This window comes from Panthera tigris, chromosome F3 (genome assembly GCF_018350195.1).
Source record: "Panthera tigris isolate Pti1 chromosome F3, P.tigris_Pti1_mat1.1, whole genome shotgun sequence".
Taxonomy (NCBI): domain Eukaryota; kingdom Metazoa; phylum Chordata; class Mammalia; order Carnivora; family Felidae; genus Panthera; species Panthera tigris.
Window position 1 is genome coordinate 40,672,366 of NC_056678.1, and position 13,339 is coordinate 40,685,704.

Consider the following 13,339-nt stretch of genomic DNA (forward strand, 5'->3'; position numbering starts at 1 on the left):
CAGAAACTGCTATTACCTTTGGAGATAGAGGAGTGGGATGGCGAGTGCTTCTGGGGAGCTGGGACCTGGGGACTTTCATGATTCCAAACCAGCCTCTTTTCCCACCTCCTCTTTGGAGACTGGGCAGGATCCAGTTGCCCTCCACAGGGCACTGACATCACCAATACCCACTTCCTGCCCAGCCAGGCCTCTCCCTCATCACATAGGATCTCTCTCATCGGACCATCACCAGCCTATCTGTTCTGCAGCTGGGGAAAGAGGAAATGGCAGAGTGGGAGGGGCTCGGGGCGGGTTTGGGGATGGTGTGACAGGGCAGGTCCCTCTCTTTTTAGGAATCACTCTAGGAAACATTCTGCACATATTGGCTTTATCGACTGATGCTGGAATGGCTGTTGCCACGGCAGCAGAGGCTCCCACTGCAGTAGAGGATGGTGGGAAACTCAAGGGATGTGAAAGGAATCAAAAAAGAACCAGATAGAGGGAAAGGTCGCATTAGGGAGCGTCTGAAAGTTCCAAGATGCCAAGGTGACATTTTTTTTTTAATTTTTAAGGAATATTTTATTTATTTTTGAGAGTGAGAAAGAGCGTGAGTGGGGGGAGGGGCAGAGAGAGCGAGAGAGAGAGAGAGACAGAATCTGAAGCAAGATTCAGGCTCTGAGCTGTCAGCACAGAGCCTGATGCGGGGCTTGAATCCATGAACCGTGAGATCATGACCTGAGCCGAAGTCCGTTGCTTAATCCCAAGATGGCTATTTAAAGAGGCTACCACATGGCCATGGCCCTGCCCTTTAGAGAGTGGCGGCGGGAAGATGAGCAGTACCAGGCGGATGAGAGAGGACTAGCACTCAAGGGGATTAGCACTGAATTAACTCATGAGATGAGCATGGAAGGTGTTTTCTATCTCATAAGCTGACAGGTGGCCTCTCATGCAGGAGTGAGTTAGAGGGGAGGGTGGAGGGGGGCAAGCGCCTCACTTCTGGACAATCTTCTTGAAGGAGGCAGAGTTTCAGGAGCTGCTTATTGAAGGAAAAGAAAGGACTTGGGGTTTGGGGCACAGGATATCCCTCGAGAGGAGGCACAGGAACACAGAGGAATAAAGAGGAGGATCAGACCAGGCTGGAATACAGGAACCAGAGAGGGTGGAAGATGACTGGAAGAAAGGAGGATCAGGGGCAGTGGGCCTCTGGGGACGAGGACGTGCAGGTGACAGAGCAACAAGTGGAAAAGCGCTTCATGGCAATCCTGAAGATTAATTTTCCAGGAGCAAAGCTACAAACCTACCAGAGACAGAGGCCAAATGAACCTCGGGGAGAACGTGTCAAGTTTGCCTGCAGCAGGATGCACTGGGTGGAACGGACCACAGCCAAAATAATGTTTCTTCGGTCCGATGGCAACCAGTCACTCTCTCCTTGTCCGCTAAAGAGATGATTCTATGTGCAGGGAAAGAACCTAGAGACAACAAGCAAGGGCTACTGTAACCTGGTCAATCAGAGAACAAGTGTCCCCAGATTCTTGAATTGCTAGGAAAGGTGAGGTTCCCCTGTGAATTAAGTATGTGTCCTGCAAATTAGGGAATTGACCTCGGAGTGAGGATGAGGACTTTATTTATTTATTTATTTATTTATTTATTTATTTATTTATTTTTTAATGTTTATTTATTTTTGAGAGAGAGAGAGACAGACAGAGCATGAAGGGGGAGGGTCAGAGAGAGGGAGACACAGAATCCGAAACAGGCTCCAGGCTCCGAGCTGTCAGCACAGAGCCTGACACGGGGCTCAAACTCACGGACCGCGAGATCATGACCTGAGCTGAAGTCGGCCGCTTAACTGACTGAGCCACCCAGGCGCCCCAAGGATGAGGGCTTTAAAAGCGATGGATTGTTTGCTGTTTCATTCAAGGTGGCCCACAGGAGGGGGAAGAAAGGGCGTGGTTATCCAGAGATTTGGCACCATCGATCAGGCTCAGTCCCTTCCTTGAGCTGGGATCTTGTGTTTGGGCATGAGCACGAGTACCTCACGTGTGCCCAGAGAGAAAATTTCAAGACTGGCTTCCTCCTTTGGGCACTCTCTGTGCCCGGGGCAAGTTCTGACATGATACCGCCTAAGTCCCTTGAACCAGATCTTTATTGCTTGTCATTTCCTATCTGAAATCACAAGCCTTGGTTCCACCCCCGAGTTTCCTAAGCGCTAGACACAGACTCCGAGGCCGGTCTGCATGTGCCCTCTGAACCTTCTGGTAAATTTTTGCACCCAGCCCCTTTCCTCAGCTCCTTTGAGGCCTCAGGGCGTGAGCCTGGACAACCTCCTGCTTCCTGCTCTCTTGATCTGAACCCTTTCCTTACTTATACTGCTTAGTATTCTAGAAAGCCTTCACCACCTCCTCCACCTGTCCTGCCTGCCAGCAGTCTCTTATTGTTACACTCACAGGTATCCAGCACCTACTAAGGAAGTACCGGACTTTGGGATTACAGCAGTGAATGAGACAGCCAGGGTTCCTGCTCTCTAGGGTTCAGTCTCCCTCTTGTCATCCCTGTAATTAATGTACAGGGACCTGTGTCTGCCTATCTGTGATGAATGTGTTGGTGTATGTGACATTGCTTTTTCACAGGGTCAGGATGATTGTTTCCCCAAATCTGTATTGTCTCTTTTGTATTCCCTGTTAGATACCGAGTTCTTTCAGGGCAGAATCTCCATCTTTCTCCGTATCAATCGAGGCCCAGCCAAGGGCCCATGTTTCTTACCAAACACCCCTCTGCTTGAGAACTCTGTGTTCTTGGTACTGTGGTAAGCACATCCTCTTAGTTATGATCCCTGTCCTTGCAGAGTTTGTGGCATCTCAGTCCAGCCCTAGGATTATGGAAGGCAGAGTTCTGGGGACACTATCAGGACCCAAGGGTCATACAGGGTACAGGCCCCGTGTATAGCGCTTGGGCCTCCAAATCCATTTTACTGACCCAGATGCTCCATGCAAGGTGGTGAGAGACACGGTGCTGCATGCAGAAAGCTCCAGTGCTGGTGGGGGAGGCAGACATGTACACAAATACCTCTCACACCAGGCAGGCTGTGATGATTAGTGCTAGGAGAGGGGGTGAACCATGAGACTCAGGCACAGGGTTCTTTAGAGTCTAAGGAGACAGGCAGGAAGCTAGAGAGAGGGAGGTTGGGGATGGGGTGGGCAGATAATCTGACAGCTGGCACGTTCTGGCAAAGAGTTCTTGGGGTGCCTGGCCGGGTCAGTTGGAAGAGTATGCAAGTCTTGATCTCAGGGTCGTGAGTTCAAGCCCCATGTTGGGTGTAGAGCTTACTAAAAAAATAAACTTAAAAAAAAAAAAGAGTTCTTAGGGCTTTGCAGTCCCTAGTGTGTGGCTCCATCTGGGGCCTACCCCTCCTGGAACAAGCTTTGTTTCTAGAGACACCCCCTCTGCTCTCTCCTGTCCCTCACTTTCTTTTTTTATTTTATTTTACTTTACTTTACTTTACTTTATTTTATTTTATTTTATTTTATTTTATTTTATTTTATTTTATTTTATTTTATTTTATTTTATTTTATTTTATTATTATTTTAACTTGACATCCAAATTAGTTAGCATATAGTGCAACCCTGATTTCAGGAGTAGATTCCTTAGGGCCCCTCCCCCATTTAGCCCATCCCCCCTCCCACACCCCCTCCAGCCACCCTCAGTTTTTTCTCCATATTTATGAGTCTCTTCTGTTTTGTCCCCCTCCCTGTTTTTATATGATTTTTGTTTCCCTTCCCTTACGTTCATCTGTTTTGTCTCTTAAAGTCCTCCTATGAGTGAAGTCATATGATGTTTGTCTTTCTCTGACTGACTTACTTCACTTAGCATAATAGCCTCCAGTTCCATCCACGTAGTTGCAAAGGGCAAGATTTCATTCTTTTTGATTGCCATGTAATACTCCACTGCATATCTATACCACATCTTCTTTATCCGTTCATCCATCGACGGACATTTGGGCTCTTTCCATACTTTGGCTATTGTGGATAGTGCTGCTATAAACATAGGGGTGCATGTGTCCCTTCGAAACAGCACACCTGTATCCCGTGGATAAATGCCTAGTAGTGCAGTTGCTGGGTCTAGGGTAGTTCTATTTTTAGTGTTTTGAGGAACCTCCCTACTGTTTTCCAGAGTGGCTGCACCAGCTTGCGTTCCCACTGTCCCTCACTTTCTTGCCTCAGAACCATTTGCTCAGGCAGCTTGGTGCTGACTTGGGAAGCCATGGTGGGAAAATGGGTGGTGTCGCCCTCTACTGAGGGACAGCTCTGGGCAAACTGCTGCCTGCTCCAACCCTCTTGGTCTCTGTCTCTTCGACCCAATCTTTCTTCCCAGAGCCCAGGTGGGAGGGGGGGAAAGGGGCTAGGAAAATGTCGTCTTTTTAAATTGCTCTGCAGTCCCACTTTAGATCAGCCTGGCAGGGGACCCGTCCTAAGCCTCCAACTGATTTGCTAGGTTTGACAAAGCGCTTTACGGTTCCAAAGTCCTTTTGCCCATTAAGCTGGTGTTATAATCACTGTAAGAGAAGAGAGTAAGCCAAAGGGGCACAATGACTTTGACAAGGTCATGCAGTCAATAGAATGGGAACCTAGTCTCCTGATCCCAAGAGTTGGTCGTTTCCTCCATGCCCTCCCCAGTGAGTTCTGAGCCTGTCTTTCCCCGGCCACATCAGTCCCATCCCCTTTGCCCTACCTCAGGAAGTATCCCCTACCTCAGGAGGGCGGCCATGAACCTCCGAGACTGAAGTAAGATGGTACCCGGAGTTTCCAGGAGGGAAACCGCAACGTTTTGGAGTGAGGGTGGGGGGAACCAGCAACCTGGATACTACTGCTCCCCTATCCCTCTCCCAACATCTCTCCCGGACCCCACGAGCCCACCTTTCCTCCTGCATCATGAGCTGCCCGGTCTCAGTCCCTTTTCCCTGCGCCCCACATCTCCTCAAGAGATCCTTTCCACCGCCCCCCACACTCTGGGCGCGGCAGGAGATTACCGTGCCCTCGGAGAACCTGTCCCACCTCCGCGTGGAAAGCCAGGAGAAAAACTGGTGGGATCCTTTATCTACCCCCGACCCCCTACTCATCCGCCCCTGGATCTCTGCAGCAAATACCACCCCCTCCCGAGCCAGAAATAGACACACGCTCGCTCTCCCCCACCTCCCTCCCTTGCGCACACTCCTCCCCTCCTCCTGTTTGCTCCTCCGCCTTCCCCTCCCCTTCTTCCTGCGCTCGGAGCTGCAGCCTGCAGCCTCTACTCAAGCTGGCGGGCGGAGTGCCGCGAGGGCGCTGCCCGGCAGTGCTCTGCCCGCAGGACTGACAGGCGGGCAGGCGGAGGGCCGGGATCCGGGCCTCGAAGCACCTCTGAGCGCCCGTGGAGCTGCCGTGCTTCCTTTCTTCCTTTGATTGATTTGTAAATTTTAATTTGTATTTTCCCCGCCCCGCCCCTTTCCCTCCGACCCCGCCCCATCGCTCCACGGTTTCCTCGCTCTTTCCTTTTCCCCGCTTCCTTCCCTGCGTTTCTTTCCCCTGCGCCCTCGCTCGCCTTTCTCCCTCCTCCCTCGTTTCCTCCCCCTTCCTCTCCCCATCTTCCTCGGTTTCTTCCGTCCTTTCTCTCCCCCTCCCCTCCCCCGCCTCCTTTTCCCTGCGCTCCCGCCCCCCCCCTCCGCCCCCGCCCCCGCCGTGCCTGCAGACGCGCGGATCGTCCATGCGCTCCTCGCGGGCAGAATGCTGGGCAGCAGCGTCAAGAGCGTGCAGCCCGAGGTGGAGCTGAGCGGCGGCGGCGGCGGGGACGAGGGCGCGGACGAGCCTCGGGGCGCCGGTAGGAAGGCTGCAGCGGCGGACGGCAGAGGCATGCTGCCCAAGCGCGCCAAGGCGCCCGGCGGCGGTGGCGGCATGGCCAAGGCCAGTGCGGCCGAGCTGAAGGTCTTCAAGTCCGGCAGCGTGGACAGCCGAGTCCCCGGCGGGCCGCCCGCCTCCAACCTGCGCAAGCAGAAGTCGCTCACCAACCTCTCGTTCCTCACCGACTCGGAGAAAAAGCTGCAGCTCTATGAGCCCGAGTGGAGCGACGATATGGCCAAGGCGCCCAAGGGCTTGGGCAAGGCGGGGTCCAAAGGCCGCGAGGCTCCGCTTATGTCCAAGACGCTGTCCAAGTCAGAGCACTCGCTCTTCCAGGCAAAGGGCAGCCCGGCGGGCGGCGCCAAGACCCCCCTGGCTCCCCTCGCGCCCAGCCTGGGAAAGCCGAGCCGGATCCCGCGCGGCCCCTACGCCGAGGTCAAGCCGCTTAGCAAGGCTCCTGAGGCAGCCGTGAGCGACGACGGCAAGTCGGACGACGAGCTGCTCTCCAGCAAGGCCAAGACGCAAAAGGGCTCCGGGCCGGTGCCCTCCGCCAAGGGCCAGGAGGAACGCGCCTTCCTCAAGGTGGACCCCGAGCTTGTGGTGACCGTGCTGGGAGACCTGGAGCAGCTGCTCTTCAGCCAGATGCTGGGTAAGTCTTGCCTCCCCGCCCCACCCCTGGCTTTCTCCTGGTCAGCTGCAAGGGAAGGTGGGGGAGAGCGGAGCCCCTTCTCTTTCTCCTCCTCCCGAGAGGGCTCTCCAGATTTTGGCCAGGTTGTTAGGGGGCATTGGGCCCAGATGTGCAGGGCTGGCCTACCTCCAGATGCGCGTGGCTAAAGTGCATCTTCTTAAAGATGTCACCAGGCAGGAGCCCAGGCTCTGCTCTGGCCTGCTTGAGGTGAGACTGGACAATGGTGTGGCGCTCACACGTTCTCAGAAATAGAGCCTATTAGCTTCCTCTATTTTTAAAGCCCAGAATCCTAATATGGCACAATCTGGGGCTGATGGAGACCTCAGTTGTGTTGTGCTCTGTGCTTGGCGAGAGAGCATCCAGCATTGCTAGGGGAGAGTCCAGTGAGAGCCCGGATCTAGAGGACAGATGTGGGGAAAGCAGATGTGAGGGCTGTTTGGCCCCAGAGCCGAACTGAGGCTCCACTTCCTCTGTGGATCCCCGATGGGAGCGCGAGTCGGATTTCCCGGGTGTGGGGGTTCTGGCAAGGAGACACGTCTGGGGCCAGGGGGCGGGCGGGCGGCCAGCTGCGCGCATCTGGATGTGCGTCCTATACCTCGGCCCAGGCTCGGGCCCAAAACCCTACCCCCAGGGTTTTTTTGGTTTTGGCTTTTTTTTTTTTTTGGAGAGTGTGGAAAGGTCTGGGCTTTCGCGCGGAGACTCCTGGTTGACTGGGAAGCCTTTGCCCTTTGGCTAATAGAAGCCGAGAGCGGGCGGGAAGGAAGGAACAAAGCTTGCCCGGGCGGAGGAAGCGCAGAGAGCTGCTCCATTGTTCTCCGAGCTTGAAGAGTCTATGCAAAAAACCCGGAGCGGGCCCCGGAACTGCGCTTGCTTTCCCCGGAGAGCCCTCTCCCTGAGAGGGATAGATCCGGGATGTGCAGGACTCAGGGCTGCCGCGCCTCGGGGGCAGGCACGGGTCGTGCCGGGACCATGGGAGGGCGGCGGCAAGGCCTGGAGCCCGAACGGGCCGCCTTGGCTCCGCGGACTTGTTGCGGTGGCTGGGATGTGGGTCCTCCGGCGCCGAGGGACCCGAGCTTCCCGGGTACCAGGCAGGCTGCCCGCCCCGCTGGGGGCTGGGAAGGGGCGTGTCCGTGCGCGTGTGAAGGGGCGGGGCCGACTCGGGCTGCGGTCCGGGGACCGGCTGGACGCGGTGGGGCGGGTGGGGGTGGATGGAAGGTGGGGGTGTTCGACTGGCAGCTCTGGAGAAGACTGGTTGGACCTGCTCTTGTCACCCCAGGATCCCCAGACCCCCGAGTGGCCAGCATGAGGGACCGCTGACCTGGGGCAGGAGGCCTTTGGAGCTTTGGATTGGGGGCTTCTCATAGCAGGCCGCGTGTGGGCTTTGCAGGGACAGTCAGGAGACAGGACAAGGGCAAAGAGGGGAAGAGCAGCCTTTTTCCTCGGGGAGCCCCTCCAGAAGGCCTCGGCAGGGACAAGTGGGGATTGGGGGCTGAGGGGGGACAGAAGCTGACAGGGCAGCCTCTCCCTGCAAAGGGAGTGTGCCACCCCTGTGCTGAGTGCCCTCCTCAAGGAGCTTACAGTCTAATGGGGTGAGACAGATAATGAAGAAATAAAATAATTCCAGACACAGAGAGGGCTATGGAGAAAATGAAAGGGGACCCTGTGTTAGAGGAGAACTGGAAAGGAGAGGTCTTTAAGCTTAAGGAGGTGATAATTGAATTGTGACTGAGGCCAGAGGAGGCACCAGGCAGGCAGACTGCGGGAGGAACATTCCCCGGGCACTAAGAGCACTAAGAAGCGGGTGTGGATGGGGTGTGGATGGTTCTCAGGAGAGGAATTGAGTATCTGACTGTCTCCTGGGGAGAGGAAGGGAGTGTCAGGGACTCAGAAAAGTAGAGGGCACAGCTCTCTTTTCAAGGTCAGGGCTTCACCTGTTTGGAATGACTTAGCCAATCTGGGCTGTCCCCAGGCCTGCAAGACCCAGCACCGTCCCAGGACCTGGCTGCCTGGTTGAAGCTCTCTTAGTTGCTCTTCAAGAGGCAGTAACCTCAGAAACCCTGACAGATAGTTCTAGAGCTGACTGGGGATGGGGATGGAGGGCAGGAGGGGGGCGGGAGCTGAGCTGGGGGCCCTTACTCCTGTTCAGCAGTTGTCATTCCCAAAGCACACTGGCGCTGCAGCCTTTCAGCAACCTTGGAGATAAGGAGAGAACACCTCCCTCCCCACCACTTCCCAGTTGGGGAACTGCAGAGTAAAAAGCCTCTAGGGCCTTAGAGCCACCTCTAAGTTAGTGATGGAAGGCAGGTTCTCCTTGTGTTCCTAAGCACTGGCTTCATTTGGGAGGCCCGATTAAGAAAGGGGAGTCAGCAGGTCAAGAGGGGCCTGACCAAAGCAAGTGTCTCTGGACATAGGCCACCAACCTGCCCTGATGACCCCATAGAGGGGCTGAGAGGCTAAGATCTCTGGTAGGCGGAGAGAGGTGGAAAGTCTGGCAATCATGCTGGACTGTTTAGGGCTTCGAGAACCAAGGTGGGGGTGGGGCATGCAGGTAGGTCCTAGAGGGACAGTGCTTGGCCTCACAGGGTGGTGGGGAGGGGAGGGAGTGGGAGCTGCTGTCTTTAGGTAAAACTTCTCTTCTGTGTGAAGGTGGGAGTTGGGGTGGAGGGTAGACTGACGTGTTTGGGGGCCAGGGGACAATAGAGCTGGATCAGTCTCTCCAAGCCTATGAAGATGTTCTAGGTTGTCAGGACTGACCTTCACTGGAGAGCAGGGTGGCTCCTGAGGAGAAGAACGGCTGTCTTGATGCCTCAGGATGTTGAGTAAAAACAGAATATTTGTTCCCTACCTGAGAGGCTGAGGGTCAAAGGTTACACACTCCTTAGCACCATCCCAGACCCAAAAAGCTGCCAAGACCCACTTTCTTGGGGAGGGTGGGGAGGGAAGGAGGAGTGAGGCAGCCCCAAATAAGAGCCTTTCTGGAATAAAAGAGAAGAGCTGAAATTTGATCATTCTCTTCCCAGAAATCAGCTGGAACCCAGATGGTCTAGGCAGGCTCCCTACCCCTTCCTTTGCTTTAGAAGCTGCCAAATAACTAGGGTCCCACTGGGGAACCCTGGAAACTTGGAAGGCTGAGGGGTGAGTGCCCAGGGAAATATGGGCCAATCCCAGCAATCAGATGCCTTTGGACCCTGGCATGATAATCTACATCAAGCAGTTTGGCTCTGAGAGGAAATGTCGCCAGGCCTGGAACTGGGGACAGGGTCAGAGGCTGCAATCTTGAGTTCCCTGTCCAAAAGTTCTAAGCTCTGTGACCTCCCCTGGAACTCAGTTTCCCCATTTGTGAATGAAAGAGACCCCACCCCCATGACTCTTCCCTACTTACAGGGCTGGGGAGGGGGATGCAGATTAAGGTGATCAGACCTTGAAAATGTCCCAGGCCATTTCAATACACAATACCATCCCAGACCCCACTCTTCCTGCCTTATCAGCCCTGGACCTAAGGATCTCAAAACAAAATCAGTCTGTTGAGCCCCCACACAGTCAGTTTTCCTTTCTTCAACCCTCTAGGCAAAGGGACAAAATAAGACAGCTAAGGCAGCCCAAGGTCAGGGTGTAAAGAAGCCGAGGCCTCTGGAGTTCCTAGCCCCACTTCCTCATGGTGTCTGGACCCTTGTGAGGGGTTGCCATGACAACAGTTAGGCCCTCAGAGGCTGAGGGCAAACAGAAGAGGGGAAGGAAGTCCAAGAAGCCATCCATCTCTAAGCCAGTTGGCTGATGTGGGTTTTGGAGGCGTGGTGAGGGTGGAGTTTAGTCTAGAGAATGTGTTCTGGGACCCTTTGAATAGGGGGAGGGCAGAAATTCCTTTTTCTTCCGTGCACTGGGTGGGGGTCCGGGTGGGAAGAGGAGTTACAGTGAGTTCTCCAGAAAAGAACTGATGCCCAGAGGAGACAGGTGATGTGTGCAGGCTCACCTAGCCCCCTCAGGTCAGAGGCTCCACGCCCAGAGCCACTCCTGAAGCCTGCCGGGGAGTTCCCCGGAGGCCTAGCCGGAGCACGAGGACACAACTCACTAGCCTTCCTGGGGCACAGCAGTTTGCCAGAGAGTGCTTGTAAAGTCACAGGCCGAAGGAAGGACTGTGGCAAGGTGTGGCGGTCTGCAGGTGAGCATGTATGTGGAGAAGAAATTGGCATAGAACCTTCCAGCTGTGAGGCCTCCTGCCTTCCTCAAGCCTAGCACTAAGGGGAACATTTCTTTACTCACTGCTCGGAACTTTTCCTTCCCAGTCTAGGCTTTAGTGCTTTTGAGGGGCCCCAGTCGGGTCCTGGTCCTAGCCGTTGGGCATTGCCTTGTTCACGCTGCTGTGGCAAAGCCGTCCTCCTCACACGGCAGCCAAGGCTCTGCTTCTGAGAGTAAAGGATGGATGGATGGGTAGGTCTTGGGGGTAGTTCCTCTGCTCTGGGGAGACAGGCAGGTGGAGCAGAAGTGCCTGAAGCGTAAACCAACCCAGAGAGATGCCCTTCGTCATCACTGGTGGCTCTAGCCCCAGGCCATCGGCCCCTTCTAGACGTGGACTGAATGGGTAACAGGACCAAGTCACCTGGAATCCTGGGGTGTTTCCTGATGCTTCCCGTTTGTTCTGCCCCCCACGCCCCACACACCTCTGGCCCCCCCTCCTGTGTCCTGTCCCCAACCCTAGGCTGCCAGCCCCAGATCCTTTCTCCTGCTAACTTCCAGGCTCCCCTTCTCTGCAACCGTCCCTCCACACACACATACCCGCGCCTCACAGCCTCTGACCCCAAGGACTGAAGGGGCACGTTGCCTTCTGGGGTTCAAGGGAGAACCAGTCCTGCATTGGCCAGGCTGAGCAGAGCCCCCAGGGCTCCTAACTGCAGCTCAGCCCCCTGCCACCGCTCCACCTCTGCAGACACTGCCGTGTCTCCTCATACAGCCAGGGAGAGAAAAATCCCCTTCTCTGTGCAGAATCCTCCTCCTCCCCCACCCTTCCCTGGGATTTCACAGAACCACAGAATGGAAATTGTCTAGTTGAGCCACCCACCCGAAGCTGAAGCTAATCCCTCTATAGCATCATAGGCAGGTGGGTGTTCTGTTTACACACTCCTAGTGACAGAGGGCTCACTACCTTATTTTCCTGGAAAGTGCTCATTATTGGAGAGTCTGTTGAGCTAAGCGTCTTCTTTCTGAGAATTTCCACCCATGGGTCCAAACCTACTGCCTAGATCCTTCCAGGTTAAGCTAGCCTGCCTTTCACAGCTCTCTTATATTTGAGGTCAGACACATAGCCACACTCCACCGCATCTTTTCTCCCGTTGTCGCCTCCTTTAATTTTCCGTCCATTTGTCTTTCCCTTTGGAATAAGACTTGCTAGGAAGAGGAGCCGATCCGTCACCCTGATTCCTGGGCCCAGCAGGGTCCTGCTCCCCACCTGGACCCCACCCCCGCCTGCTCATAATATCTGCATCTGGGCACCTGGCTGTGTGTTCTCTGGGTCCAACCTGGCCTCCTCCCCACAGCCTTCTCCCGCTGCCTGGAAACCCTGTGCTAGCCAGCCAGCAGTGGGGAAACGGACGCCACATGTTTCTCATTTGTGCTGGCTGACCTCCTCCCACACCCTGTTTGGATTACCCAGATGCGTTTGAAGTCCCTGGAGCCTGCAGCCTTCCCTCTCGTGCACAGGAAGGGCCGGGGGCCAGGCACAGCTCACTGGCCCTCGGTGGGCATGCCCTGTCCATAGAAGCCCCTGGAACACTGGGTCAGCCCTCAAAGTGGACTTCATCTCCGACACCTTCCCTCCCAGTTGCTTTTGGGGACTGACCCTCCTGCAGGGAGGCAAAACCAGAGCCCCCTGGGTTCAGTTCTGCCTCGTTCAGGGCACACAGGTCTCTTTTCCTTCTGACCAGCAGGGATCAAGGTGCAGACTGGGAAGGTGCCCCAGGAGCTGCTTCCATCTCCCAACCGGAGGCTGAGGAAGGATTAGTGTTGTGCCAAGGGTGTGTCCAGCATGTTGGCGGCCGTGGGCTAAGTGCGGGCACAACACTCGTGCCTGGAATAAGTGGGATGGATCAGGGCTTTTCGTCTTTCCTCAGTACCTATGCCTCTGGCAGGAGAAGGAGCAAACTGCAAGGGTGGGAAGCTACGCGGAGGAGGAGGATGGGGACCTAGCGGGAGCGGGGCCCCCGGACTCCTCAGGCCTGTTGTAGTGCTGCAGTGGGGGTGGGAGAGCACGGAGCACAGCCCATCCACGGGCTACAGGTTCACCCCTGAGAGCTTTGGCTCCAGCAGGTTCCAGGCTCTTGCTGCCAGTGCTGTCGTACATCATGCATTTGACACACAGGTCTCCAAGTCCGCTCCAGCCGAACCTCAGCAAGGCGGCCGGGGCTCTGCGGGGGCTGGGCCTTGGCCTGGGCCATGGGCAAGTCTATTTTAGACGTCTCAATGACACATTTCAGGGCCACTGGAGCGGGCGGGTTCTCCGCAGCCCTCTAATTCCTGGGCCGCGGCTCTTGCTGTGGACTTGTCGGGGCGCTCACTCTTTTGCGCTGGGGATGTGGGAACGGAGAGCACGCCCGGCCCGGCAGACCCGTGGTGTGCTGTCCCATGCTCCCAGTGTTGGTCCCCAGGGTTGTCTTGCAGGCTATCTGGTCAGGGTGTTGCCATTGGGTGTGATCTGGTCTGGGAGGTGGAATAGTGTCATAAGCCGCAGGTGTAAACATGGAGAGCCAGATTGGAAACGAGGACCTTGGGCTGGGTAGGAGGGTAGCACATGTTGAGGAGCAAGACTTAGGTGTGT

General features: G+C 55.5%; 1 protein-coding gene across 5 annotated transcripts in view; it reads left to right on the forward strand.

The window, feature by feature from the left end:
* The window catches only part of NAV1 (neuron navigator 1), a 243,928-nt gene that overhangs the window by 90,540 nt on the left and 140,049 nt on the right, over window positions 1-13,339 (forward strand). For all 5 annotated transcript variants that reach the window (XM_042976523.1, XM_042976521.1, XM_042976522.1 and 2 more), the window contains exon 4: window positions 5,698-6,492. In XM_042976523.1, coding sequence (XP_042832457.1) covers window positions 5,698-6,492 — 795 coding nt within the window. The remainder of the gene's footprint in view (window positions 1-5,697; window positions 6,493-13,339) is intronic.